The 27,805-nt window shown below is 36.2% G+C and overlaps 3 protein-coding genes across 5 annotated transcripts; all 3 read left to right on the top strand.

Moving 5' to 3' along the window:
• Nucleotides 1–6,136: 6,136 nt before the first annotated feature.
• On the top strand, nucleotides 6,137–8,897 carry LOC100267933 (transcription factor bHLH18). Of its 3 annotated transcripts, XM_059738605.1 has the most exons (5): nucleotides 6,137–6,334; nucleotides 6,647–6,724; nucleotides 6,873–7,442; nucleotides 7,802–8,155; nucleotides 8,380–8,897. In XM_059738605.1, the coding sequence occupies exons 2-5, from the start codon at nucleotides 6,689–6,691 to the stop codon at nucleotides 8,452–8,454; spliced, it is 1,035 nt and encodes a 344-aa protein (XP_059594588.1). In that variant the 5' UTR covers nucleotides 6,137–6,334; nucleotides 6,647–6,688; the 3' UTR covers nucleotides 8,455–8,897. The 3 variants fall into 3 exon arrangements, with proteins under 3 accessions (XP_059594588.1, XP_059594589.1, XP_059594587.1); XM_059738606.1 differs by lacking the exon at nucleotides 6,647–6,724; XM_059738604.1 differs by lacking the exon at nucleotides 6,137–6,334 and having other exon boundaries at nucleotides 6,344–6,724.
• A 3,171-nt stretch (nucleotides 8,898–12,068) lies between these two features.
• On the top strand, nucleotides 12,069–15,982 carry LOC100853826 (probable hexokinase-like 2 protein). The gene is made up of 9 exons (XM_003635437.4): nucleotides 12,069–12,401; nucleotides 12,477–12,627; nucleotides 12,936–13,115; nucleotides 13,746–13,820; nucleotides 13,959–14,114; nucleotides 14,189–14,287; nucleotides 14,374–14,504; nucleotides 14,714–14,795; nucleotides 15,026–15,982. Exons 1-9 carry the CDS (start codon nucleotides 12,130–12,132, stop codon nucleotides 15,347–15,349), a joined length of 1,470 nt encoding a protein of 489 aa, XP_003635485.2. The 5' UTR covers nucleotides 12,069–12,129; the 3' UTR covers nucleotides 15,350–15,982.
• Nucleotides 15,983–22,966: 6,984 nt separating this feature from the next.
• LOC100855393 (leucine-rich repeat receptor-like serine/threonine-protein kinase BAM1) lies at nucleotides 22,967–27,019 on the top strand. Its single transcript, XM_003635513.4, has 2 exons — nucleotides 22,967–25,819; nucleotides 26,326–27,019. Exons 1-2 carry the CDS (start codon nucleotides 23,227–23,229, stop codon nucleotides 26,784–26,786), a joined length of 3,054 nt encoding a protein of 1,017 aa, XP_003635561.2. The 5' UTR covers nucleotides 22,967–23,226; the 3' UTR covers nucleotides 26,787–27,019.
• Nucleotides 27,020–27,805: the final 786 nt, after the last annotated feature.

Raw genomic sequence — 27,805 nt, forward strand, 5'->3', positions numbered from 1 at the left:
AGAAGATGCAGCATCATTATTTTCCCTTGCTTTCTCTAAAGTGGCAAGGCTTTACCATTAATGAATCGGCATCTCATGAAAAATTAAAAGTAATTAATTATATTCTCTTTCCACATTATCTTTCATTCTGCACTTTAATACTCCCAACTTGAAAAGGAGATGGCATTTAGCAACTGTTTTGCCATGAATTATGGACTGTATAAGGATGGAATAATTTAAGCTGACATCAGAAAACTATGGAATAATGCCCCACAAATTCATCGTTTTGATTCAGTTGACCAAATCCATCAATCTTATGATAAATTAATTTGGATCATTAATTAAAGTAACCCAAGCCATCTTTTTCTCTGTAATATGAGAAAATGAAGCCTCTTATTCTTAGAGTACTGCAATCAACCACCAACCCTTTCAATTATTAGTTCTAAGTTCTAACCCTCTCTTTTAAAATTATGATCGTTGCAACCATCCAGCTCAAAACAATGACTTTTTAGACACAACTAAGGTGGACAATGTCAGACATTTTCCACTCGTTTACTGCACGTAGGGTTTTGATTTCATTGTCAATTTAGGTGGTGATTATATAGAAGTACTTTTGCAATTATTTTAAAGGCATATATCCTATCCAAAACTTTCATGTTTTAAAATTGACTTTTGGTAGTGTTTGTTTTTTTACTTAATTTTAAATAAAGTCTTAATATTTAATAGTGTTAAATATTAGGTTGTTTGTTTTTATAATATTTTATTTTTATTAAGTATTAAAAAGTTAAAAAAAAACCAATATATTATTTTTTCTATTTAAAAAAAGTAAATATTTTGATTTTTTCTTTTCAGTAAAAAATTTATAATAAGTTATGAAAAAAAGTAAAAAAACAAATAACTTAAATTCTAAAAATAAATTGTTTTTAGTAAAAAATAAAAAAAAACAAACACCATTCTTATCATTTCCACGGAAAAATCAGAATGAAGTGACCAAGCTTGGATGGACAAGTTGAAAAGTAGGGATGCATGTAAGCCAAGACCTTGGAATGGTTTTGATGGTGGGCTCGAGTTCATATCGATTGCCTGCTGCTCCAGAGCTTTCTTGGAATGGTTTAAGAGGATTTTATCCTTGAAGCATCTAATTGTCAAAAAAATGGTTGGATCATTGTTTGGGAAAAAAATAATCAACAACGTTTATCATGTGATGTCTCCATCTCTTTCATAGTCCTTATCAACCTCAAATAAACAAAGCTACCTAAGACTTTCCATACCCAATTAAAAAAAAGTATTAGGAAGGCGTATGCGGGCATCTGCATTTGAGAAGAGAAAAGAGACAAACATTGCTGCCACTAGGTATCAAACACATTTAACTTTCCTATTCAGGACATACTTCACAAATTTGAGAAAAGACATACAATAAAGTCTCCAACTTGGATTATAGTGTTTATTAAATAGTGCTAAGGGAGTACTTGATTAACGATTTTCAGACCTTTTGTTGCCCTTGCCTTGGAACTGATGGTTAAAGTAAACACACTTATGCCCCATATGTCATCCAGCCATTAAACAATTACAACTGGATCTTCACGATCTTCATATTAATTATTGCTTCTCCACTCAAAAGCAACAGCGAATGGAAACAATTTTTGTTGAAAATGAAATGGTTTCTGGCATATACAAACTATGACATTCACCTGATATCACCGCACCGAATAGAATTCTTAGGGATCTGTCAGAATCTATTACCTGATGAATTTGCTTGAAATACAATAGAACCGCGCCCTGTTTAATGGCTTTTATTCCAGGTTTATTTTTAGATTTTTCAGACTTGGATCTATGGTGGGACCGTGGGAATACAAATGTTGGATTTAAGGGTATGTAAACAAATGACTAGCCCAAAATACACAAACAAATAACGGAATTAATAAGAAAGAAAACTTATCGGCTGAGGCATGACAAATACTATCCTTGAAATAGATTCACCATCCTCAAAAATGAACTCATGCACTAGGGTGCCAGTGGTCTACCTCCAGGATTCAACAGTTAGATCTCGCATTTGGTGCACTCTGTAAGCAAGATGTGTACAACTCAATTTTGAATAAATTCCTCCAGACAGATGTATGAAAAGTCTCTGAAAAATTCTTTAAAAAAATTGATATTCATATATAAAGAGTGAGAGGTGACCTGCTTTTATAAGCTACTAACACAGTCTCAATAGGAATCTACTTGTAATCAGAACAAAACTCAAAGTAAAAAGGGATTCTACTTATAAAAGGAATGAGACTCCACTAGCACAATCCCAAAATGACTATTCCCAAAAATATAACACAAATAGAATAAAATAAAAATAATTCCCAATAGTACTCTTCCCAAAAATAAAAATGAAAATTATTTACACTCTTCCTACAGTCTCCCACAAAGTGTAACGTAATTTTATTTTTATTTTTATTTTTTATTTTTTTAGGAAAAAAAAAATTCAATGCATCAGTACTGGTGCCCAAAGACTATGAACTAGTCTTAGGACAAATAAGTATTGAATCACAAAACATGGTGAAAATAAATTTCTATGAACCAGTGTTTCTTGATGTAACTCAATGGACTTTTATCCACATTGGTTTTCTCAACTTCATTACGAGTTGTACAAAGCAGGTTGGCACAACTAGGTCATGCGCCCTACCTGGATATTCATGAGAGTTCTAGAGAACTTGCCTAAGTTATCATAGGAAGCGGCCCCACCTCCACTCTCATATAGGTGAATTCATCAAATATGTTCCTCATTTAAACATATCATCCATAAGAAATATGGTATTCATTAAGAGTAAACATTCAACCTTAGTTAATGCAGAATACACTTTATCTACACCATAGGGATGGACTGTCATATAATTAGAGTTCATAGAGCACTTCAAGTCAACGAGTGATTTGTTATTACCCATATGAACCTACTTCATGAAATTTCCCTTCTAATAGATTGGGTTACCACTACTCTTGACTTCTGTAATAGGTATAAGTCTCATCCCCCTCGATGTTTCTTCCACTAGTTTCTTATTTAGTGGTTTGGTCAAAGGATCAATCAAATTCAACTTTGACCTCACAAATTCTAGAGATATAAGGTGGTGTTTGTTTTTTTACTTAATTCTAAATAGAACTTTAATGCTTAATAGTGTTAAATATTAGGTTGTTTGTTTTTGTAGTATTTTATTTCTATTAAATATTAAAAAGAAAAAAAAAACCAATATGTTATTTTTTCTATTTAGAAAAAACTACATATTTTGGTTTTTTCTATTTAGTAAAAAACTTATAATAAGTCATGAAAAAATAGAAAAATAAACAATCTAAATTTTGAAAACAAATTGCTTTCAGCAAAACTCCAAAAAAACAAACACCACCTAACCTTTTGCCACACAATATTGTGCCTTAGGTATATATGCATATTCTTCCCATTAAATATTTTACTCTTAGCCTTAACAATTTCAGCTTGGCTATCGCAATGCATAGACACAGACGGGATTGGTCTCGCCCATAAAGGGATATCTTTTAAGAGATTTCTAAGCCACTCAGCCTCAGAACTTGTCTTTTCTAAGGCAATAAACTCAGCCTCCATAATAGACCAAGTAATGCAAGTTTGCTTGGCAGACTTCTAAGAAACTACACTTCCACCAAGGATAAAAACATACCCACTAATGGATTTCATATCATCTGAATCTGAGATCCATTTTGCATTACTAAATCCTTCAAGGACACTTGGAAATCCACTAAAGCACAAACCATAGTTAATGATGCCTCTCAAATTCTTAAGGACTCTATGAACAGCAGTCCAATGGTCCTGATTAGGACTTTGGGTGTACCGACTCAATCTACCTACTGCATAAGCAATGTCAGGTCTGGTACAGTTCATTAAGTACATTAGGCTTCATATTATCTTAGCATACTCTATTTGGGCAACACTATGTTCTCTATTTTTCTTCAACTGTGAGTTGGGATCATAAGGAGTTGACACTGGTTTACAATCAAAGTGTTCAAACTTTCTTAGGATCTTTTCAACATAGTGCTCTTAAGAAAGTTTAAGTCTATTAGGTGTTCTAGTTATTTTAATTCCTAGAATCACCTCTACCTCTCCTAGGTCTTTCATATCAAACTTAGAACCTAGGAATTTCTTGGTCTCACACACAACCTTTAGGCTAGTTCCAAAGATCGGCATGTCATCAACATAAAGGCAGATGACTACACATGTGTTATCCTCATACTTGCTATAGATACACTTATCAGCATCATTAATGAAATATCCATTAGTTACTAACACATGATTAAACTTGTTGTGTCATTGTTTGAGAGCTTGTTTTAACCCATATAGTGATTTAACCAACTTACACACATTTTTCTCATAAGGTATTCTATTTTGAATATGACATGCGGATAGGATAGCTTTCCCCCACAAGTTTAAAGGTTTTAGGTCAATCAAAATGTGTCCCAAGTTCACTATATCAATTGTAGAGAAAACTCATTCCTACCATCTCTTAAAGAATGTCTCATTGAAGGGATCAATTTTAGAGGTGTCAGAACAAGTTTGAACTAAGGAAGCTTCCATTTGGAGATATTTTAAGATTATTGGATTTAAGGGTATGGAAACAAATGACTAGCCCAAAAGATACAAACAAAGAACTGAATTAATAAAAAGAAAAACTTATCGACTGAGGCATGACAAACATTGTCCTTGAAATAGATCCACCATCTTTGAAGACGAACTTTGTACACTAGGGTATCAGTGGTCTACCTCTAGGATTCAACAGTCAAATCTCGCATTTGGTACATTCTATAAGCGCTCGAGTTTTGAATAAATTCCTCAAGATAACTGTATGAAAAGACTCTCTGAAAAATTCTTTGAAAAATTGGTATTCATATATAAAGAGTGAGAGGTGACCTACTTTTATAGGTCATTAACATAGTCCTAATGAAAATCTACTTATAATCAGAACAAGACTCAAAGTAGAAGGGGATTCTACTTATAAAATGAATGAGACTCCACTAACCCAATCCTAAAAGACTATTTCCAAAAATATAAGACAAATAAAATAAAAATAATTCCCAATAAAACTCTCCCAAAAATAAAATATAAATTATTTACACTCTTCTTACGATACAAATACACACATATTTGAGGAATTCTGAAGTTATTTTTACAGCATTTCATTCTTTGACCACCACGTGGGCGAGAGCCCAGAAGCATAAATGATTGGTCCAAATTGCATATACCCTAATGAGTTCTTTCAAGAGTATATCGTGAATTGAAACTCTTCAGTTCATTGCAACTACATACAAACACATATATGGTAGGATTATCTGCCATCTGGCACATTGCGTGGGGCTGATGTGTTTGATCATAGGAAAATAGAAGCCGCCCACCAATCCAACTCCCTTGCTGCATAAATTCATGTGGGGCTCATGCACCTGCATTTACATGGCCCCAACAGACTCCATTTATTTAAGAATATGGGAGGAAGAATTCATTGCAGTTGACCAGGATCGTTTCTCCATTCTCAATGTTTTGGCATTTAGTCCCCAAAAGGAGTGAGAGCCCATGCTAGTGATCATGGAGCAGAGGAAAAAATATTCCTCCAACGGTTTTTTTTTGTCTAAATTTTGAAAACTACACTGACCTTTTAGCCATTTCATACATTAACTGATTGTGGATTTGAAAATATTCTGCTATATACCTTCTAATTAACAAACAATAAAATATTTACCCAATTTTTTTGGGTACATATTTATCATTTTTTTATTAATTATTTTAAAATAGAATATATTTTATTTCATTTTTTTTTCCCACAAACCCAAAAAAAAAAAAAATGGTTAGAGATTGCATAACTTTATTTTTCATTAAAGCTATGTTCTTAAAGGCAGCCTTTGACCCCTTGAGATCGATTGCTTAGTATTGTCTTTTTCAGGAGGAGGAATTACTTATCCTCTCCTATTATTAATTAGCAAAGAAATTAAAAAAATATTTTACCTGTGCCACTGTTGACCAGGAAGATAAAATTAAAAAATAAATATTAAATACCAGATAATTTAGTTGGGAAAGTCTTTAAGTTGATCCTTTTTCATCAGCTTATCATTCTCCTGGAGGGTGGAAATCTGTAGTGGAGAAAAACTATTAGCCGTAATATGAACAGTCACAGGAGGTTTGTTCTGATTCTTAAGAAAATAAAAAAATAAAATATGAAAAAGACTATACCATGACTTTTCACAAGTGGGAGTTAGTGGTTTTTATTGGGCATGTTGGAATAGCTACAGGAGAAGGAAAAGTTTTCTCCAGACAAGTCGGAGAAGGGACGGTGGTGTCGTATTTTGAGGTTTGAAGGTGTGCTTCTAAGTCTTCTTCCCATGTGAAAAAAAGAAAAGTCCTCTCTTCTGTATATATTTTTAGTTCTCAGCGTTTTCTTTTGATTTTGTGTCTTCTTATTTAGATGTTTTAGGAGCTCAGTTGTGAAAATTTTTCTTGGGTGTTCTGTGGATTTTCTTGCTTTCATCAATATCGTAGAACTACGATGTTTCTGTATATGTGGCACTGTCTACTTTGGTTTGGAATCATGGGTTCCTGAATTTCATCTTCTTGATCTGAGATATAGTAATTGAATTTATGAAATTTGTTCTTCAATTTGCCAATCCCCAGATCTGTCTCTGAGAAAATTTACAAAACAATTAAGCTGCTGTAATGGATGTCTCATCAGCCAAATGGTTAACAGAACTGGTACGACTTTTCTGCAAGTTGTACATTAGTTGTATTCTCACACAAGAATTAAGATGCACAACCAGTTTATATTTCTTAACAAGTTCTTGTTGATGAATTCTGCTTATTTTGAAGTACCTTTCTGAGAGTGTGTTGTATCAATTTGCAGGGAATAGAGGATCCCACCTTCATACATCAATATCAGATGCAGTCTTTTGGTAACCCAGTTGATCATGGCTTCAATTTTCAGTCTTTTTCCTCTGATAGCTACTCATCTTACCTATCTTTCAGTCCCAAAACCACACTCAGTTCAGCCGTCGAAAATTTTCAGACTGACATAGAGAGGACTGCAAAACAGTTGAAGACCAATAGTTGGGAGTCTTCCACCTCCAACCGTATCACTCCTAAAGCATCTTCATCTTCCTCCTCCCAACTGCTTTCTTTTGGGAACTCAAATTCACCTCTACCAACTGATGTCCAGAACTTCCATGAAAATCTAGACTGCACCGTGAAGCCAAAGGACGAAGCTGCATCTCACGGAAATATGAATTTCGCATCTGTGATTTCGAAGAGCTCATATGGGAACCAAAACCATGGCCATGGGACCAAGAGGGTTGGTACTCCAATAACTAGGAACCCTTTAAACAACCAGGATCATGTAATAGCTGAGAGAAAGCGCCGAGAAAAGCTTACCCAGCGGTTCATAGCTCTTTCAGCCATTGTTCCAGGCCTTAAAAAGGTACTATCAGTTGTTGAAGTTTACCTTCTAGTATTCCTTTTCCACCTTCTTTAATTGTTTCTTCCCCATATTAATGGTCAATTCAGGTTTCGTGCTGCTTTTCTTGTCAAGTATGTGACAAATGTTTCCCTATCAATTCTAACATCCTGTACAAGAAAACAATCCTACAAAAATTACTCTATACATATATATGAAGTCTAGGTCCCGATTCAGAGTGGAAACTCTCAATTGTATGAATTTCTTCAGTGTAGTTGTGAGTACTCCCACAAGGTAGTACAACGACTTGAAAGACTAGAAAGGAAACAACCAAGGAATAACAGATTTTATGTGTGTAACACTATTTTGATGATTGTTTACAGACGGACAAGGCTTCTGTCCTCGGAGATGCTATCAAGTACTTGAAACAGCTCCAAGAACGCGTGAAGACTCTCGAGGAACAAACGACAAAGAAAACAGTGGAATCAGTTGTCTCAGTGAAGAAATCTAAGCTCTCTGATAATGATCAGAACCCTGATAGCTTCTCCGACCAACCACTCCCTGAAATTGAAGCTAGAGTTTCAAACAAGGATGTGCTCATTAGAATCCACTGCGTGAAACAAAAGGGATTTGCTGTGAGAATACTTGGCGAAATCGAGAAGCTTCGTCTAAGAGTCGTCAATAGCAGTGTCTTACCGTTTGGGGATTACATTATGGATATCACTGTCGTTGCTCAGGCAATTTCATTTTCTCTTACATTTATTCCATTTCTTCGATTTAATCCGTTACATTGGAGTCCCAAAATTCTTAGTTTTCTCTAAAACAATGAACCATGAAATTCAAGTCCCAGGAACGATAATGCATGATAAAAGAGAAGAGAACATCTCCTATATAGTCACATTCACGGTCTTTTTTTCAGATTCGATCCTGACCCACTAACACCAACATCCATTTTTTGCAGATGGAAGATGAATTCTGCACGACTGCAAAGGACCTCGTCAGAAACCTCCGACTTGCCTTTCAACACTTCATGTGAACTGAAGAACCAAGTCCTCATTTTGTTGGTTGCGGACTGCTTTTCTTTTTAACCTTCAATCCGTCTTCCTTTCCTTTTAGGCTCAACCACCAGTTACCTCTTCATCTCCACACCTCCTGAGAGAAATAAAGGCCTGTAAAAAACTTTCTTCACCTCACACCACCGGCCATCATCATCATGGCACTTTCGCTCCCGGGCTTCAGTTTTGAGTTTCTGTGTTTTTTCCTGGTTGACCCGCTGACCAGGTTCAATTTCCCCACGTGGCATAAAAGAGGCCCGCAGCCTTTTTGGAGGATATTTGAGAGGAGGATTCACACTTGACTAAAATCCTCTTTTTTTTTTCCTTCTTTTTCATTGTATTATACGAACGAGTGGTCGCTTGCCTTCTCGGGGTCCCATGTGTTTACTTGTAAGGAATTTAATAAATGCGATCTTATTCGATATTGTCCATCTTTATTTTCCTTTTAGGATGTATGAAACCTGGAATATTATTTTCTCCGCTGTCTTTTACTATTTCCAAGTGATTTTTTTTTTTTTTTTATTAACAGCTCATACTGTTAGGTATGATATGGCAGCATTAAGTTTCATCTGTTCAGCTAATTGGGATGTGACACATAATCTATTACTAAAACGTGTGAACAGTTGGAGGGCTTTGACGTTTCCTTGCTGTCCAAATATATTGGACGTATTTTTAACGTAATGTCTTAAGTTTTTTTAAAAAATTAATATTAATGTCAAACATTTCTTCCTTAAACAAATCAATTTCTAATCAGAATGATGGGATGATTGTCAAAATTGAGGGCACAAAGTGATTTCAGCACGATTAAATTAAGAGAAATTATTACAAAATAAACATTTTCTTCTTTGGAGTCGTATTAAATTACGATTAAACTTTTTTTATTATGTAATTCTTTGGACTTTATTTTCTTCATACTAAAATAATTTATTTTTATTTTAATATGATATTTTTGTAAGATAAAATGTTCCATTAAATAAACTCAAATTAGATGTGAATAACTACATTTTAATTTTTTATTTATAAAAATATTTCTAGCAAAAATTGAATTAAATGTGATTATAAGTAGATTGGAGTAAAATAAAAATAATTCAATTTTATTTGTTTATAGTATAAAAGAGTAGTAATTTCCCTCACCGCTACTTTACTTGGTATAGTAATTGAAATGAATAAATAAGTTTTTTTTTGGCATATAAATTACACAAATTACTATCATCCACCAATAAACCCTAATATAAAGTCAATGACTTTATACTGATAATCTTAGTATTAAAATAATTTTTGTTAAATAGAAACTAAATTCTCAAGTATTAATAAATAGTCAGAAATCAAATAAGTCATAATTCTGTGAAAGTAATCTTGGGTAATTAAAAGTAAATCACTTCAATTTCAAGTGGTCTTTTCTGAACTAAATATTGTACATTTAGATTCATAATGACGTTATATTAATAAAGAAAGCTTAAATAATTTGACTCTCTTTTCCTATGTCTAGTTCTTAAAAAAAAGTTCAAAATGTAAATAAAATAAATAAATAAAAACTAGAAACACATAAAATGTTTTTAAAATAAAAATAAATAAATAAATAATAAACTAAATTTCATAAAATTTATTGTTTTAGGAGTGACACTTGACCCACTACACCCATAAGCCATCAATTTTAGTTTTGAAAACAATCCCTAATTATGTGCCGTACCCCAGCATTCTGGCCGGCGGTGCCCCCTAAGCTGGTTCGCTCATCCTTAATTGCAGTGTATGAAACAAAACCGACATATTTGACATCATTTCAATGAATCCAACCTGGAGTCCGAAAAGGGTTGGTACACCCATCAAATAGTCAACAGTCAACCCAACACTTGTCCGAGATAAAATGGGTAATCAGAATTTCTACCTGTGTATTCCTGGACTTTGGCCCCATATGGTCCAAGCCTAAAGTAATGGTCGGTGATCTGGTTGGTCAGGGAACTCATTACCAACCCAAGATTTTTCTGCTCATCCCAATACCTCTAGAATCATACTTTATACAACATACTCAAAACAATCTAATTGTTCAAAAGTTTAAGGTCTTAAGGTTGTCCAAAATGTACCTCTTGTATTCATAATTTGAAAGCTCCCATTCGTCCTCGAATTGAAAGTTGGTCGGTGGGATGGCAATGATCAAAGTCTTGATTAGTGTCTTTGAAGAAAAAAGGGTGAATTATGATTAAGATAGAAAGATTGGACGGTAATAATAGAGGGAGACAAATAGTCTAGTGAAAATGGACAGACATGGACATTTCAACAACAATCAAAGAATAAAAAGTGTGCTTCTGTTTTCTTCGGGTGTGAAAGGCTAGTTTGTAAGGTCGGTGGGACTTTGCCTTCCAAATAAATGACCACATTTTCCATAGGATCATGTGACTCCGCTTAAATCCAACCGGGGTTTTCCAAAATATTTTCCACTCCTCAAATTTCTCTCTTTCACACGTCTAAATCCACTGTCTTCTATTTTGCATGGTAGCTACATAAGTTCCACTTTTGGAAACTATTAAGGTATTGTAATGATACTTAAAAAAAAAAAAAAAAATTTGCTCTATTAAATAAGAATATAAATAAAAATGTCAAAATACAAAGATATATTGGATTGTGAAACTTAAATCAGTTTTATTACGCTTCACAAGAAATATTTAAAGTTGAGTTTCCTGTTTAACTCCTAAGATTAAAAATGTATAGATTTATTTTTTTTATTTGATGATCGATAAGTTTACCCCTATTATATATTTAAATTTTTTGTACAACCAAAATTTAAAGGATAGTAAAAGTTCCACTATTATATTCCTTTTTTTTATTATTATTAATGCATTTATGAACATATAAATCACATTGATATATTAAAAATATTATATTTTTCTTTATTTTTTAGTAATATATATATATGATTTGGTTATCGAGACATTAACAAATAAGAATATAATACAAACAATAGGAAAAAAAAAAGTTTTGATAAATACCAAAAAAAAAAAAAAAAAAAAAACGTGCTTCAATATTGTAGACAAATCCTATCAACTATTTGACCATAAATCAAGGCTTTGTGGCCTTAGGTGGCTATCTTTGGACTTGCGACAAGGGAGAAGACTCCGTTGATTAGAGAAGTAATAACTAGCTTCAACTTCGATAAGTGAGGAATCAAGAAAAGTGAAAAAATAGTTGATAAGTGAGGAAACAAGAAGAGTGAGAAAAATAGGATGACGAAGTTGATTCAAGGACAAAAATACTCAAGTGGTGGTACCATAGAAATTGATATGTGGGCCAGAATTTGACAAATGGAAAGAACTTTTGATATGTGCAGCACCTCTTTATAGACTTTCTGCTCACCCAACTTTCGTTCTTGTGGATTTCACACCATGAATATTTAAAATTATAATTAATCTAAAAATATACTCAACTGCATTTTCATTTAGGAGGACTCAGAAGTGCACTGGACTGGGCCACTGGAAGCCCACATGATAAGATCCAAATCCAGGTGGGCTCACTCTTCATGGGCTTGGACCCATGATACTCGTTCTCCCCTGCATGAATATCGGGCTTCAGTTACATGTGGTTTCATACTTTCATGGGGAAGGAAGCAAAAGCTGAGAGAAAAGAAAGTGTTGGTCGTTGACAACTTCACATATCGGAGAGAAATGAGGAAGGCGGTGGTGGTTGCAGCAGTGACCACGGCGGCAATGGCAGCGGCGGTGGCGGTGCTGTGGAGTCGTTGGAAGCAGGAGAGCGAGCGACAGTGGAGGAAGACTCGACGCATTCTGCGTAAGTTTGCAAGGGACTGCGCCACTCCTGTCTCCAAGCTTTGGCTGGTGGCCGATGCATTGGTGTCTGATATGAATGAAGCGCTCACTTCTCAAGAAACCACCACCCTAAATATGCCCATCTCCTACGTTGCTTCACTTCCCTCTGGGTACTCTTTTTTCCCTTCTGTTTCATTCATTTTGTACATGTTATATGTTTATATACAATAGATCAATGGTGGCAGGGATGAGGAAGGATTGTACTATGGGTTGAATTTGAGGGGATCCAATTTCTTAATTCTAAGAGCCCGACTTCGGGGGAAGAATGAGAGCATATCTGAACTGCATAGGGAAGAGGTTTCTATCCCCTCCAATGTCATGGGTGGTACTTCTCAGGTAAATTTTACAGGCTTGATAATGGCAACCCCAAGTCAGGAATGATATTGTTATGATGAAAATAATGTTGCTTAGGCAAGCGATTTCAAGGTTATATTTCCTCATTTTAACTTCTTCCCAATGCCTTTTTAGTGACGCTTTGGTTAATCATATGTCATGAAGCTAACTAGTACGTAAACTTTTGCTTTGTTGGTATAGAGATTAGATAGTAGGCAGTCATTCCTCCTTTAAGTTGTTTCAGCACCTTGATAATTGGATATTTGCTAGTTTTATGTAGTAGTGATGAATTAAATCATTTCTTCCTCCAGGAATTGTTTGATTATATCGCCCTGGAGCTAGCAAAGTTTATCTCAGAACATGAAGTGACCACTGATGATACACCTGATAGACAAAAAGCTCTGGGTTTTATCGTATCATACCCTGTGGACCAAGCTGCAGCCTCCTCTGGTGCTGCCATTAAATGGAGGAGTTTCTCTGTTACTGACACAGTTGAGTGTGTGTTCTCTATTTTTTTAGTTCTTCTTTTTTTTTTTTTTCCTCCCTGGTTAGGATCATTGAAAAATTAATTTGGAGACCAGTAATTATAAGAACCTACATGCCAAAGAAGTCCTTCCCCTGTTTCTGGGCATTGTTCCCAAGTTAAAATCTACCAGAAGTCAAATAGCTTTTTAAACTCAAAAAGAGCAAGAAAGTGCCTAATATGGAAGTGTTATGGCTTTAGCTTCAGTTTAACCTTCTAAATGGAACCAAAAACAAAAATGATCCCAAACAGAGCCTATAATTAAGCTAAGGCCTTTTATTATATATGAAAAAGAGTTCCTCCAATTTAACACATCTTGTAGAAGACTAATCTGTTACAAGGCTACAGTCATTCTTTAAGTGTAATCGCAGGTGGGTTCTGCACTTTGTTTAGGGCTCGAACAACCTAACCAGTTAAAAATGTTGGATGACTGGGACCTGCAGCAAAACATGTAGTATACTTTAATTGTATGAGTATCAGGAACTTCCTAAATTGCAATACATTAAAGTCCTAAATCTTGAACATGAACTCTGCTATCAAACTATGATTAATAAATGTCACTTGCATGCTGCATGCTGACATATTTCAATGAAATTAGGCTGGGAAAGCATTAGCGAGTAACTTCAACCGGGCTCTTGAGAAACACGGCGTGAACTTGCGTGTTTTGCAATTGGTAAGCAGCTCTGTTAGTTCTTCTCTGTATGTTGCTTAGCTCCAACTCTGGTATATATGCAAATTTACTACATAATGATCCTTGTTATTATAGAAGTGGTGGGTTGTCTAGTTTTATTCATGTAAAGGCCTTAAGCAGGTTGAAGATGCTATAGGACATTTGGCTGGAGGTAGATACTACAATAGGGACACCGTGGCTGCAATTACTCTAGGCATGGCCACAACTGCTGCTTATGTAGAACCAACACAAGCAGTTCCTGAATATCAGAGCTCATCAAACAAGTCAAGTGAGATGGTAGGTAACTACTGGGTATTGATTTGCCTAGCGATCAGTTAAAGAATGGTTTATATGTATGCTTATGTTTGCAGGTTATTAGCATGGACTGGGGAAACTTCAATTCCTGCCATCTTCCAATCACAGAGTTTGACACTTTTTTAGATGCTGAAAGCTCAAATCCTGGTAGCCGGGTATGGGAACTAAAGTTTTTCAGGTGTCTCTCCTTTGATACATCTACATTTGCTGCATTTTATCTCTGGATCTTCTTTTATCTCAGATTTTCGAAAAGCTCACTTCAGGAATGTATCTGGGAGAAATTGTGCGAAGAGTCCTACTGAAGATGGCCCAGGAAACAGCTCTATTTGGGGAGGATGTGCCTCCAAAACTCAGAACTCCATACTTATTAAGGTTCAGAAAAAAAAAAAAAAAAATTAATTTTGATGAATGGTTTCTAATCTACTGGACCATGTTTTGTTCCTTTATGATATTAGAAAAGAAAGTATATGAGAATTATATAGTGGGTGCAGTCCATTGATACCAAAGACAGAAACTGTGAATTATATAGAAAAATTAGTACATCCATTAGTTTATAAATTCTGATTTGTTGTTCGAAATAGGTCACCTGATATGGCTGCCATGCATCAAGATACATCAGAGGACCATGAAGTTGTTCACGAGAAGTTGATGGAAATTTTCAGGGTAATGTTTGACTACAGTGCATCAGATGGCTAATTTTTGTTTTCTGTCATCTGCTTCCACTCTGAAACTTCATATTAAAAAACTTGGGTCTGCAAGTATGTTAGAGATGCACATATACCAATCGAAAATCAGAAAAAAATCATTAGTTCTTGACTGTTATGATATGCATACTATTTACAATTGAATTATTTAAGTTCTTGTCCTTTTCTTATTCTACTTAATCAACCCAGATCACAAATTCAACTCCACTAGCAAGAGAAGTGGTAGCCGAGGTATGTGACATAGTTGCAGAACGTGGAGCTCGTCTTGCTGGAGCTGGCATTGTGGGAATCACAAAGAAGCTTGGAAGAATTGAGAACAAGAGAAGCGCGATTACAGTGGAAGGTGGGCTTTATGAGCACTACCGAGTTTTCAGAAATTATATGCATAGTAGCGTTTGGGAGATGCTTGGGAACGAGCTATCAGACAATGTAGTTATTGAGCATTCTCATGGTGGCTCCGGAGCTGGAGCAATCTTTCTCGCTGCTTCGCAGACCGCCGAACCCAATTCCTGATGCTTCAATAACCGGAGACAACATAACAATTAAGGCTGTATCTGAAGCAACTTCTGGGAAAAATCACTCATATAGACAACTTTAGTACAACTCTCTGCAAGTTGATATACCATCATGTTTGCATTCATCAGCTTCTAGAAAATTCATGGGTAAAATGATTATCAATGTCTAGCTTCTAAGAGAAGTTAAAAAGGATAATGTTAGAGTTACGTGCCCAGTTGTATTTTTCAAACTGGGAAATAAGCCAAGAGGCCAGTTGAGCAAACAGTGGTCATCCTAGGGATGCAACTTCGGAAGAAAAGGACTGCACATGGACCCCTAATTCACCTCATATAATGGGAATTCTTCAATATTGTAGTATACCAACATGACAAATAATCTAGTTGTGCTGTGCTGAGGATACAATGGTAGTAACGTCTAAATGAATTCAAGAATCCAGCTTCCACTAGTACCAGCTGTTGAAAAGGATGCAATATAGAAATGTTTTTCCTCATTTTTCTCTGTGGGGAGCAAATGGAATTTCTGCAGTACACTCACATGGAATGTGAGGCTGAGGCCCCACTTGAATCAAACACACAAAGGTAAAGCCAAATACACCAAAGCATTGTCCTGTTCTTCGTCTACAACCTCTAAATCTAAATAACTAGCCCATGTAGGAAGTAGCAGAAAGAATCGAAGAGGCTTGACTGTACAAGTTAATCCTATAAATGAAGACATCTCTACAGACATTGGTTGCCAATAATCCTGAAGTGATGGCTGTTTGAAATGGACACCTACTAGTCCCTTACATCTTCAAGTAATTCCAATTCCATTTAAATTCTTCTTGGCAGCTTCTTCACTAACAGATGAGATTGGTGCCATTTGCCACCTCAAGGCGATCGTGCCACTAACGGAAAGATTAGGCTTGGTCCCCATCTCACTCACATCTGTAAATGGACCACCATTATGCCTCTCATCTTTAATTGGGCCGCCGAAAGGAGAATTCGGCCCTCCCATGGCTCAATATGCATGGCTGGGCTTAGTACGTAGGCCCAGTTTTCCCACCCATCACTGATTTTCGTCCTCGGTCCATCGTACATCATTCATCATTGCTGGCGATGAAATCCCAAGTGGCCTACTGGTGTCACCTAAAATTATTTTGTTGGGAGAGGTACGCACGGCCACTATTTCACCGAAAACGCCCACACATACTTTCATAATTTAAGGTTTTCACCCAAAAAATTAACCGAAAATACCCAAACACAACTTTAATAATTCTAGTTTTTCACCCAAAAAAAGGGGCCTCGGGTAGTTCTGATGTAAGGGGCTGACGAAGGAAAAGGGTGGTATGGAGTGTGGGGTGTGGGGTGTGGTATTTAGCGGTTGTAATCACCCTCTTGCGTATCTTTGCAACATTCTACTTCTAGACTCCTCCAAATCATAAGAGATGAAAAATTAGTATCGAAATAGTAGAAACAGTGAGGACATTGAAGAGCATGGGAACGCAACAAATCTTAGGTGGCTAATAGGACACGGAATGAGGACAAGTGTGTATGTTGAAAATTGTACAATTTGGAGTAGGTAAAAGTTTGCACTTTTATAGTGGATCATGGGATATTGGCACCCTTCAAATTGACCATGACAAAATAAAAAATTGAAATTTTGATAACCCTTGGATTACTGCAGCAACGTCCGTGCGATAGGGCAGACTTTTCTGAGAGGTTTTGTAATGGAAAGAAGGTGAAGACAGTGTAGCAGAAGAGAAAATCCAAAAATAAAATGATAAAAGTGTTGGGAGTATGGGGAGAAGAGAGATGGAGAGAGGGAGGGGAGTCCAAAAGCCAATAGTGAGGAGACAAAAGGAACAGTGTTCGAGACATTAAAGGAAAAAGATAGGGGGTAAAGGTTTCGATAAAACGTGTTTTCTGGGAGGGGAAGAGCTTTGGGCTCAGGGCTTTCAACTTAGCCCAAGGTTTCTAATTCTACGTGAAAAGGGGTTTTCAAATTGTGAACTGAATCAATAAGCGAATCTCTCTCCCCACCCCTCCCCTCCCTCCCACCCACTCCACTCTACTCAAATAAACAAACCACCGTCCCCACACCCAACCCCTCTTCCCCTTGGCTTACTCAACTCCCTTCCATTTATTACAACTTTCTTGCAATGTGCCATTGCCCCCTCTTTCTATTCATTTTTGGAACCCAACATCTGAATTTTGAAGCTTTGATTGTTTTGGGAAGAGGCATATGGGGCAAATAAATGTTTTTCTAGAGAGAAAAGAGAAAAACGTTTGTGTAACATAAAAAATGATTACTTGTTTAAATTATTTCCTCAAAAAAAAAAAAAAATAGTGTTTGTGGTAGTGTAGTGTCCATAATATTGACCTCTCAATAGGAGAACCTTCTGATTTCTTATTCCCAATGCCCTTAATTTAAAAGGCCAAGGGGGTGGGGGTCAAGATGATTTAGATTTTAGAAGGGGCGCCTAAATCATGGTCTTTGATGAACGTGGGTTAGCAGTCCAAAGGCGATTAGATAACCTTGTGAGATGGGGGGGAATTTACCAGAATATCCCTGGAACCCCCATGACCTGTCACCCCGAAAGGGACACTTGCTTGAAAGCCATTAAATGAGGAAGCGGTCCAGGGTCATTCCCGTCAATTACAACAGCGGCAGATGGTCTCAACTCAGAGGCACCCTTCCCCCTCCAAAGTGACAGCGTCGCTTTCTCTGGCGTGGAGGGACTGTTTGGTCATTTTCTCATCCAGCAAGCAAATTCTGGGACCATCACTGTGGGTCCTGGACCTGGCTGTCACTCGTACTCAGGGAACCCAAACAAATGTAAAATTCAGAACCCCCAAGGGCATAATAGTAAACACGGTTGCAATGGGTCTGGGTAATTATGGGAGTTGCAAAAGGAAAACGCGACAGAAGGATGGGATTCTACCAAAACCCCACTTCTCGTGTCTCTCCATGTCAGTCAACCATATTTGACTGCCTTTATCCACCAGCAAAATTATTACTGTTTAATAATTACAGTATATATATTTTTTTTACCTTTTTAATCTTTTCATAATAACTGAGATTCTCACAAGGCTCCTTAAAAAGGGTGAAAACTCATTGCGAAAATGCCAAAACAATGAGCAGGAGTGATAAGAGTATTCCACGTCCCTGGTCGCACTGACTCAAATTTTCTTTTTTTCTTTTTTTTTGGACCCCATCTGGGTAGGCCCCACCCCCTAAAGCACCTCCATCAGTGGGCCCTGGTCCTAATCAAGATTAGGCAACAGAGCATACTGAAACATCTGCCTAGGAGAATGCTAAATATAATGGTCTTGTACGTGGGAGGTCCGGGCCTAGCACTAATTGTAAAGGCAAAAATGGAAAAGCAAATGGTGAGAATCCGATGCCTCCCTGCGGAGAGCGGATAGCATTGCCTAGTTGCGGGGGTAAAAACTAAAATCTTAAAATATGGTATTGTGATGATTTCGGGACTTAATTTAATACGAGCTCATTGAGTAGCTGAATGGCGTTTAGTTAATTTGACTTTTGGGGCATTTAATGTGCCAAATCGGACTACCAATTAAGTAGCCATATCAAATCATATGGCTGTATATAATTATGACTTAAAAATTAGGCTGCGTACTTCGAGGGAAGTCGCTGTTGTCTTCAACTTTTGGTTTTTTAACCTGTTATCAACTAATGTAAAATATAAAACAATATTAATAATAATGTTAATTTAATTTCATAAATAAATATAAATCACAACTGGCATTGATTAGATAAGTGTTTGATTGAACGTGAAAAGAGTTTAAAAAGAGAACTTGTAAGGCCGAAAACATTGATTTGTAATTGAAGGGTAAATTCTTTTCATCTCCTTAAAGTTTTAAGTTAATTTTTTCACCGTTAGTTTAAAATTTTGTTAAATCACTTATTAATTTCACTTGTTAAACTGGTGATATTTGATGAAATTTTAAAATAATAATAATTAATTTAATTTAACCTAAATCCTAAATAAAAAAAATGAAATTATCCTAATAATTCAATTAAAATTGCTCAAATACAATAATTAATATAAAATATTATAAAAAGTTTTATCCATATTCATTGAAAACAAATAAGATTATGAAAATCTTATTTAAAATTAATATAAGAGGTAAGGGTTATGGATTCCATTTACGGGGATTTTATATATATAAGGGGATTGTTATATCGAAGAATGATGGTTGAAGTATAATAATATCACTCTTCGACTTAGGGATGGATCGCACAAATGGTAATAATATCAATTATTAAAAAGAATTTAACTTATCCTAATTAGATATCAATTAATTTAAATATATATATATATATATATATTAAAAAATAAAAGTTTATATTAAACAATAGCATTTGTCTTAAAATAAAATTCACAAGACTATTTATGATTTTAAAAAATGACAAAATCATTGATTTAGATTTGTGTCTCAAAAATTATTCATGTTGGACATCTTGGAAACATATTGGCCAACCATGGAGAATAGTTACAAAAAATAAACTTATTAAAAAGAAAAACTTAATAGGGAAGTTAGGAATTAGGATAGGTTACTTTTTATAAAAGCTATAGTTTAGGTTATACATGAAGGTATTTCATATTTAATTAAATTCTCATCACATGAAAATTATTAAAATTATGGCATCCAACTTCTAACTAAAGGACAAGTAGACTATTCTAAATAAGACTTCAACATCAAACTCAAAAAATCATTATTTCTATAAAAAAAATTAAAATTTTATTTTACTTTAATAAATGTTATAATAATTATATTATTGTATTTAAATTATACATGGAACTCAATTGGTCAAGGCCTAGGAAGTGTTGTCCCAATAAATGGTACATGGTTCTGGTTCGACTCCCGTACGTGTTAATCTAATTAGTTTTTTTATAAATTATTTATAGAAAAAAATAATCAAAATCTATGTGGGCTATGAACATAAACGTATTACAAAGAATTGCGTAAATCAAGAGTAAAGCATGATCCTGTCACCGCAACTTTGACATGTGACATCTTAAATCAATCATATAAAAAGGATGAAATAGTAAAAAGGCTTTTCCTTGAGTGTGAATAGGATTTGGTTAATAAAAAGGTGGGCAATATAATCAAAATAGCTAAGTAATGTAAATAATTTTAATTTTATAATATTGTTAAATAGCATGTATGAATGGAATGCTTGTCAAAAAAATTCGGAAAGTGCCAACGGGCCTAACAATATTCATCAAGTACTTTATTAAATATATATATATATATATTTAACATTTTGGACTCCATTTGGAAAGTATGTCACATTATCAAATTACGTGACAATACAGCTTTTTGGGATTTAAATTTAAGCCGAATGGGTTAAGGGTGTGTTCACATGATCCATGATGAAAAATAGACATGTAATGTAACGTCCGGGGACAAGGCATGAAGGTGGTAATGAGCTCTGGGAAAGAATTTCAAATTTTAAATTTTGGTGCAACTAAGATAACTTTGTACATCAATCTAACTAACTCAACAATGGTATTTTCCATTTTTCTTTTTTTCTTTTTTTCTCTTTAAAAAATAAATAAATAAAACATGTTTTTTACTAATAGTGCATTTGACAATTATATTAAAAAATGTTTTTAATCTTTTTAATACTTAAATAATAAAAATTTTAAAGTTTTAAAAATATTGGAAATATTTTTTAAAATCATTGTCAAGCGAATTATAAGTATACTTAATTATCATTAATTTAAAATTTAATTGAATGTCTTTCTTAGTTTGAATTAAATGGGGAGTAAGTGAAATTAACAAATTATAACAATAAAAAAGGTATTTAATGAAATTTTAAACTAATAATGATTAAATATACTTGATCTAAATATTGTAGAAGGTAACTAAAATAACTAGTTTTTTTATTGGTTTCATTGTTAGACATTAAAGTTTTTTTTTTTTAATTCTTTATTTAAGAGTTGGTGGGTGTTTGGTAAATCAATTTAATAACTTAAAGTGATTTAATTACTTAATTTAAATTAATAATTAAATTAAGTTTATTTGATAAAATAACTCAATGGTATGACTTAAAGTAAAAAACAACTTTAAGTAATAAGTAAAAATAATTAACTTATTTTTAAGTTCATATTTTCATTTTTACCTTTTTACTTTCATTTATCATAATTACTTCCATAATTTTTTTTGTCACTCTAAGACCTCCATTGTTACTTAACCTCCTTTGTCATAATTATAATTTATGAGAATAAATATGTTAATTTGATAATTTAAAATAAATTTTAAATTAATTTTATCAAACAACCTTAATATTTAAAAGTAATAATTAAATTATAAGTTTTAAGTCTCCGATATAATAGTAAATGACGAGTCATCAACATGAGAATGTTAAGTTGTTTGTTCACGATTATTTCCTTCAAATCAATGAAACGTAGATAGATTTTATCCATTAAGATTTCCTATCCACTTTACAAGAAGAATGATCAATGTAATAGGTTGGTTTAGTTTAATTGGGAAATAGATTGTCATGGGGTTTATTCTTTTAGTATTGTCTTAATCACAGATCAACCACTACTATCTACCCATAGAGAGATAGAGGTGTTATTCCAATTCACATTGAACCCTTTACAACATTAATATAAATGATCGATAAATATTAGATCGGAGAAATAACTTGGTTGAACTATTAATGGAGTGAATGACACAAGAAAATTACTACTCCAACATTTAACATGTCATTAATAAAACATTATCCATTATTTTAGCATCATTATGGTATGTTCCATGGAGTTGGTGATTTTATGTAGACATTTCATTAAAAACTAGTAGAAGATCGATAGCAAAAGTCATTATTCCAGTATCTAATATATTATCAATGAGGTATTATTTTAAATGGCTTAGCATCATCGAACATTGATAAATGAAGTAAGTGTCACGTGTTTCACTGTTTTAGTAAAGGTTTGACGATAGTAATATTCAAGAACAACAAAATAGTATTCTATAGCTACATTATTATAAGGCTATAATATTCTAAAAGAGTATTGTTCCGAAGCAAAATTGTGCTAATGTTGTCATTAGTCTAGAGTATTAATATTCTGCATAATAATGTTTCAATGTAGTAATAGATATTTCAAAGAGATCAAGGATAAGTTGATACAATGTTCTGATTATTTCAACCTTTGTAATTATATTATTCATGGTATTTATTGTAATTTATATTCCAATGGTATTTAATAAGTTTAATAATTTTTTAAGACCAAAAAGCATGCTACATGTGTAAATTGTAAAATATCCCAACAAGTACATACTTTGGCTTGAAGAAATCAAATTCCATAGCATCTTTGGAGGACACTTGGTATAAGAAGGAATACTATTATTTAGAAAATGGTCACTAATTTCTTACCAAGATAAGATTGAAAATTTTGAGGATAAAGGTTCTCTAACACATAGGCGTATTTATTATGGAGATCATTAATTTGGGTGGGGGTGGGGGGGGGAATTTGATGCAACAATGCAATTCTTAGGTTTTTGGAATTATTATTAAAGAGGGTACCGATTATGAGTAAATTTGATGAAATTTACCTTTAAAAAAGGGGGAACTATATAATTTATGGAGTAATAATAAGAAGAAAGTGTGACCTTGGGTTAAACGGCCCAAACAAACATTTGGAGTGGCGTGGAGAGGGGAGACCACCCTTTTTGAAAGATAAAAAGGATAAGGAAAGAAGAAAAAGACAATAAAATCACGCTTCTCACCCACCTCACTTGCGCTGCTTACTGAACTCTCACTCTACTCTCGACCTTCCCCCTTCTCCCTCTTCTTCTTCTTCTTCCCCAATTCTTCCCTCTCTCTCTCAGAGAGAAGAGAAAGCTCAGGGGAAAGAAAAAATGCGATTCGTAATACTAGTGCTACTGCTTCACTTACATTTCCACTACCATTCACTCGCAGCTACGCCACCACGCATACCGGAATACAGGGCTTTACTTTCTCTCAGAACCGCCATCTCTTATGACCCCGAATCCCCACTCGCCGCCTGGAATATATCCACCAGCCACTGCACCTGGACCGGCGTTACTTGCGACGCTCGCCGTCATGTCGTCGCTCTCAATCTCTCCGGCCTCAACCTCTCCGGGTCTCTCTCCTCGGACATCGCCCATCTTCGCTTCCTTGTCAACCTTACCCTTGCTGCCAACCAGTTCGTCGGCCCAATTCCTCCGGAGCTCTCTCTTGTCTCTGGTCTCCGACAACTTAACCTCTCCAACAACGTTTTCAACGAAACTTTCCCCTCTCAGCTCGCGCGCCTCAAGCGCTTGGAGGTTCTAGACTTGTACAACAACAACATGACTGGAGATTTGCCTCTTGCTGTCACTGAAATGCCGAATCTCAGGCACCTCCATCTGGGTGGAAACTTCTTCACCGGCATCATCCCGCCGGCGTACGGCCAGTGGGAGTTCCTTGAGTATTTGGCCGTCTCTGGAAACGAGCTCCACGGTCCTATTCCGCCGGAGATCGGAAATCTAACCAGCCTTCAACAACTCTATGTTGGCTACTACAACACCTACGATGGAGGCATTCCTCCGGAGATAGGAAACCTGACAAGCTTGGTCCGGTTGGATATGGCCAACTGTTTGTTATCCGGCGAGATTCCGCCGGAGATCGGGAAGCTTCAGAATCTCGATACCTTGTTTCTTCAAGTGAATACGCTCTCTGGTCCTCTCACTCCCGAGCTTGGAAATTTGAAGAGTTTGAAATCTATGGATCTATCCAACAACGTGCTCGCGGGAGAGATTCCGGAGGCGTTCGCGGAGTTGAAGAATTTAACGCTGTTGAATCTGTTCAGAAACAAGCTTCACGGTGCGATACCGGAGTTCATCGGGGATTTGCCGGAGCTGGAAGTTTTGCAACTGTGGGAGAATAACTTTACCGGAAGTATTCCTCAGGGACTTGGAAAGAACGGGAAGCTTCAGCTTCTGGATGTTTCCTCCAACAAGTTAACTGGAAATCTTCCTCCTGATATGTGTTCAGGCAATCGGCTTCAGACTTTAATCACTTTAGGGAACTTCCTATTCGGTCCCATTCCGGAATCGCTTGGAAGGTGCGAATCGCTGAGTCGGATTCGAATGGGGGAGAATTTTCTCAATGGATCCATTCCTAAAGGGCTTTTTGACTTACCTAAGCTTACTCAGGTTGAGTTGCAGGATAACTACCTCACTGGAGAATTTCCGGAGATTGATTCCACCCCGGACAGTCTTGGACAGATAAGTCTTTCAAATAATCAGCTAACCGGATCGCTGCCGCCCAGTGTTGGGAACTTTTCCGGCCTGCAGAAGCTTCTTCTGGATGGGAATAAGTTCTCAGGGCGAATCCCGCCTGAGATTGGGATGTTGCAGCAGCTTTCGAAGATGGATTTTAGCAACAACAAATTCTCCGGGGAGATAACTCCAGAAATCAGTCAATGCAAGGTTCTGACATTTGTTGATCTCAGTCGGAACGAGCTGTTTGGTGAGATTCCGACTGAGATCACAGGTATGCGGATATTGAATTACTTGAATTTGTCTAGGAATCATCTCATTGGTAGCATTCCTGCTTCGCTGGCCTCTATGCAAAGCTTAACTTCTGTTGATTTTTCATACAACAATCTTTCTGGCTTGGTTCCGGGTACTGGTCAATTTAGTTACTTTAATTACACCTCCTTCCTCGGCAATCCTGAACTTTGCGGTCCTTATTTGGGCGCTTGCAAGGATGGAGTTGCCAATGGCACTCACCAACCACACGTCAAAGGCCCACTCTCTGCCTCTTTGAAGCTCCTTCTCGTCATTGGGCTGCTTGTTTGCTCAATTGCATTTGCAGTTGCAGCAATCATCAAAGCTCGGTCATTGAAAAAGGCAAGTGAGTCGCGATCATGGAAGCTAACAGCTTTCCAGCGGTTGGATTTCACTTGTGATGATGTATTGGATTCCTTGAAGGAGGACAATATTATAGGGAAAGGTGGTGCAGGTATTGTTTACAAAGGGGCGATGCCAAATGGAGAGCTGGTTGCTGTGAAGCGGCTACCGGCAATGAGCCGGGGGTCTTCTCATGACCATGGATTCAACGCAGAGATACAGACTCTGGGCAGAATTCGACACCGACACATTGTTAGATTACTGGGGTTCTGTTCAAATCATGAAACAAATCTTCTGGTTTATGAGTACATGCCAAATGGGAGCTTAGGTGAAGTTCTTCATGGCAAAAAAGGTGGGCATTTACACTGGGATACAAGGTACAAGATAGCAGTGGAAGCTGCAAAGGGTCTTTGCTATCTTCATCATGATTGCTCACCATTAATTGTCCACCGGGATGTGAAATCAAACAACATTCTTCTTGATTCTAGTTTTGAAGCTCATGTTGCTGATTTTGGTCTTGCCAAGTTTCTGCAAGATTCTGGCACTTCGGAGTGTATGTCTGCTATTGCTGGTTCTTATGGATATATTGCCCCAGGTATGATTCAAGCTTGAAAATAATTTAAAAATTATGCACAGTTTCGCTGTTAAGATAATTATTCATTTTACTCTCCTAACCTACAATTTGTCAAAGCTCTTCCATTTCCAAAACTCAACTTTTGAGTCATATTAGGGTTTAGACTGAGATCTTCAGATAATGTCACCTCAAAATTTCAGAGTGCTGCATATTTTGACTTTAGATGTTGCTGTCTGATCTCCCCTATCAAGCGACATCCTGTTTCAAACATCTTTAATTTATTAGGTGGGCTTGGATCCTTTGGTTCTTGACTGAGTTTCCAGTCAATGATTGATCTTTTAATCATAAATGAGTCCTTCCATCTGGAAATTATGACAAATTTATGTGACCTCTAGATTCAAATGATGTTCAAAAAGTAACGCGGCTGATTTTGTCCCTTTTAAAGATTTATGAGCAGTTCCTGGTTTTACTTCGAGCTTCATACAGGGCTCTGTGATGTTTGATCTAAAAGTCTATTATTTTTGCAGAGTATGCCTACACACTGAAGGTAGATGAGAAGAGCGATGTGTACAGCTTTGGTGTTGTTCTCCTAGAGCTGGTGAGTGGCAGAAAACCAGTTGGGGAGTTTGGTGATGGTGTGGACATAGTCCAATGGGTCAGAAAAATGACTGATTCAAACAAGGAAGGAGTTCTCAAAATCCTTGATACAAGACTCCCCACGGTTCCTCTCCATGAGGTGATGCACGTCTTCTATGTAGCAATGCTGTGCGTTGAAGAACAGGCAGTTGAGAGACCAACAATGAGAGAAGTCGTCCAGATACTAACGGAGCTTCCCAAGCCACCCAGCTCGAAACAGGGAGACTCAATAGTGACAGAGTCCTCCCCACCGTCATGCACTCTGGAGTCGCCTACCACAACCATAAAAGAAACAAAAGACCATCAACAGCAGCCACCACAATCACCACCACCTGATCTCCTTAGCATATGAGGCGCTGTGCAATGTGGGAATGGGTGTGTTTGTTCTAAATTCCAAGAATCCGTGTTAGCTTCCTTCTTTTTATGTTGTCATCTTTAATTTTCTTCTTGGCGGGGGGTGGTTTGCTCTAACTTTAAGGTGTTAAATGTTTGAAGTTTTTTGTGTACAGTAGGATTGGGGGGTTGGGTTTCTTTATAAACTTTTGTTCATTATGTGCTCAGTAGAACTGCTGCTGCTTGCTCTCAGCCTCTGCCTTCTCTGCTTCTGCCTTCTGTTTCATGGCACTGCTAGCTGTTACTGTTTTGGCCTGTAAAAGACTTGTGACTCGTGAGGTTGCAGAGTTGAACATCAAGGAAAAGGGTGTCAGTGTTGTTAAGGAGTGGTTATGACTTGGGAGAGGGATTTGAAAGGGACATAAAATTTAGCTGGTGGGTTGGATGTAGAAATACGTGTTTGTGGTTCAATAGTAGACCCTATGGTGGATAGGCTCAGGGAGCAGTGTCTTTCAATTACCGAGACTGTGGGGATAATTGATAGAGAGAGTGAAAACTCCTTTGGCTTCTGGTTCCTTTCATCATCTGTTTTCGAATTAAATTGAACTGCAACATATGAATCAATGAGTGCTAGTTTGCCTTTAAAAGAAGTAAAAGATTGAATGTACACCCTCCTCCCCCTCCCTTCATTTAAAACTCTCCCACCTTCGACCCGCCATTACTCCACTGGTGGACCCAAGGTCCCTAGCCTTGGGATTTTGGTTTCTGGGTTCTGGGCGACAAGGTAACATGGGACCCTAACCTTATGTTTGCCATTTGCCCTGCACGTGATTCACATGCAATCAACAATAGTTGTTACAAAGTTAGTAGATTGTCCATTCGGTTGTTGGCCTTCGAGATTCTCTAATCCACCCAAATGACCAAACTACGTCTCACAAAAACCCCCATCCGCAGCCATGGAGCATGAGCATTTTGGTCCAATTGAAATTCCTTTTGTTATTGTGATCATTATTAGGTGAATACTACTAGTCATGCAAA

Source organism: Vitis vinifera, chromosome 7 (genome assembly GCF_030704535.1).
Source record: "Vitis vinifera cultivar Pinot Noir 40024 chromosome 7, ASM3070453v1".
NCBI classification, from domain to species: domain Eukaryota; kingdom Viridiplantae; phylum Streptophyta; class Magnoliopsida; order Vitales; family Vitaceae; genus Vitis; species Vitis vinifera.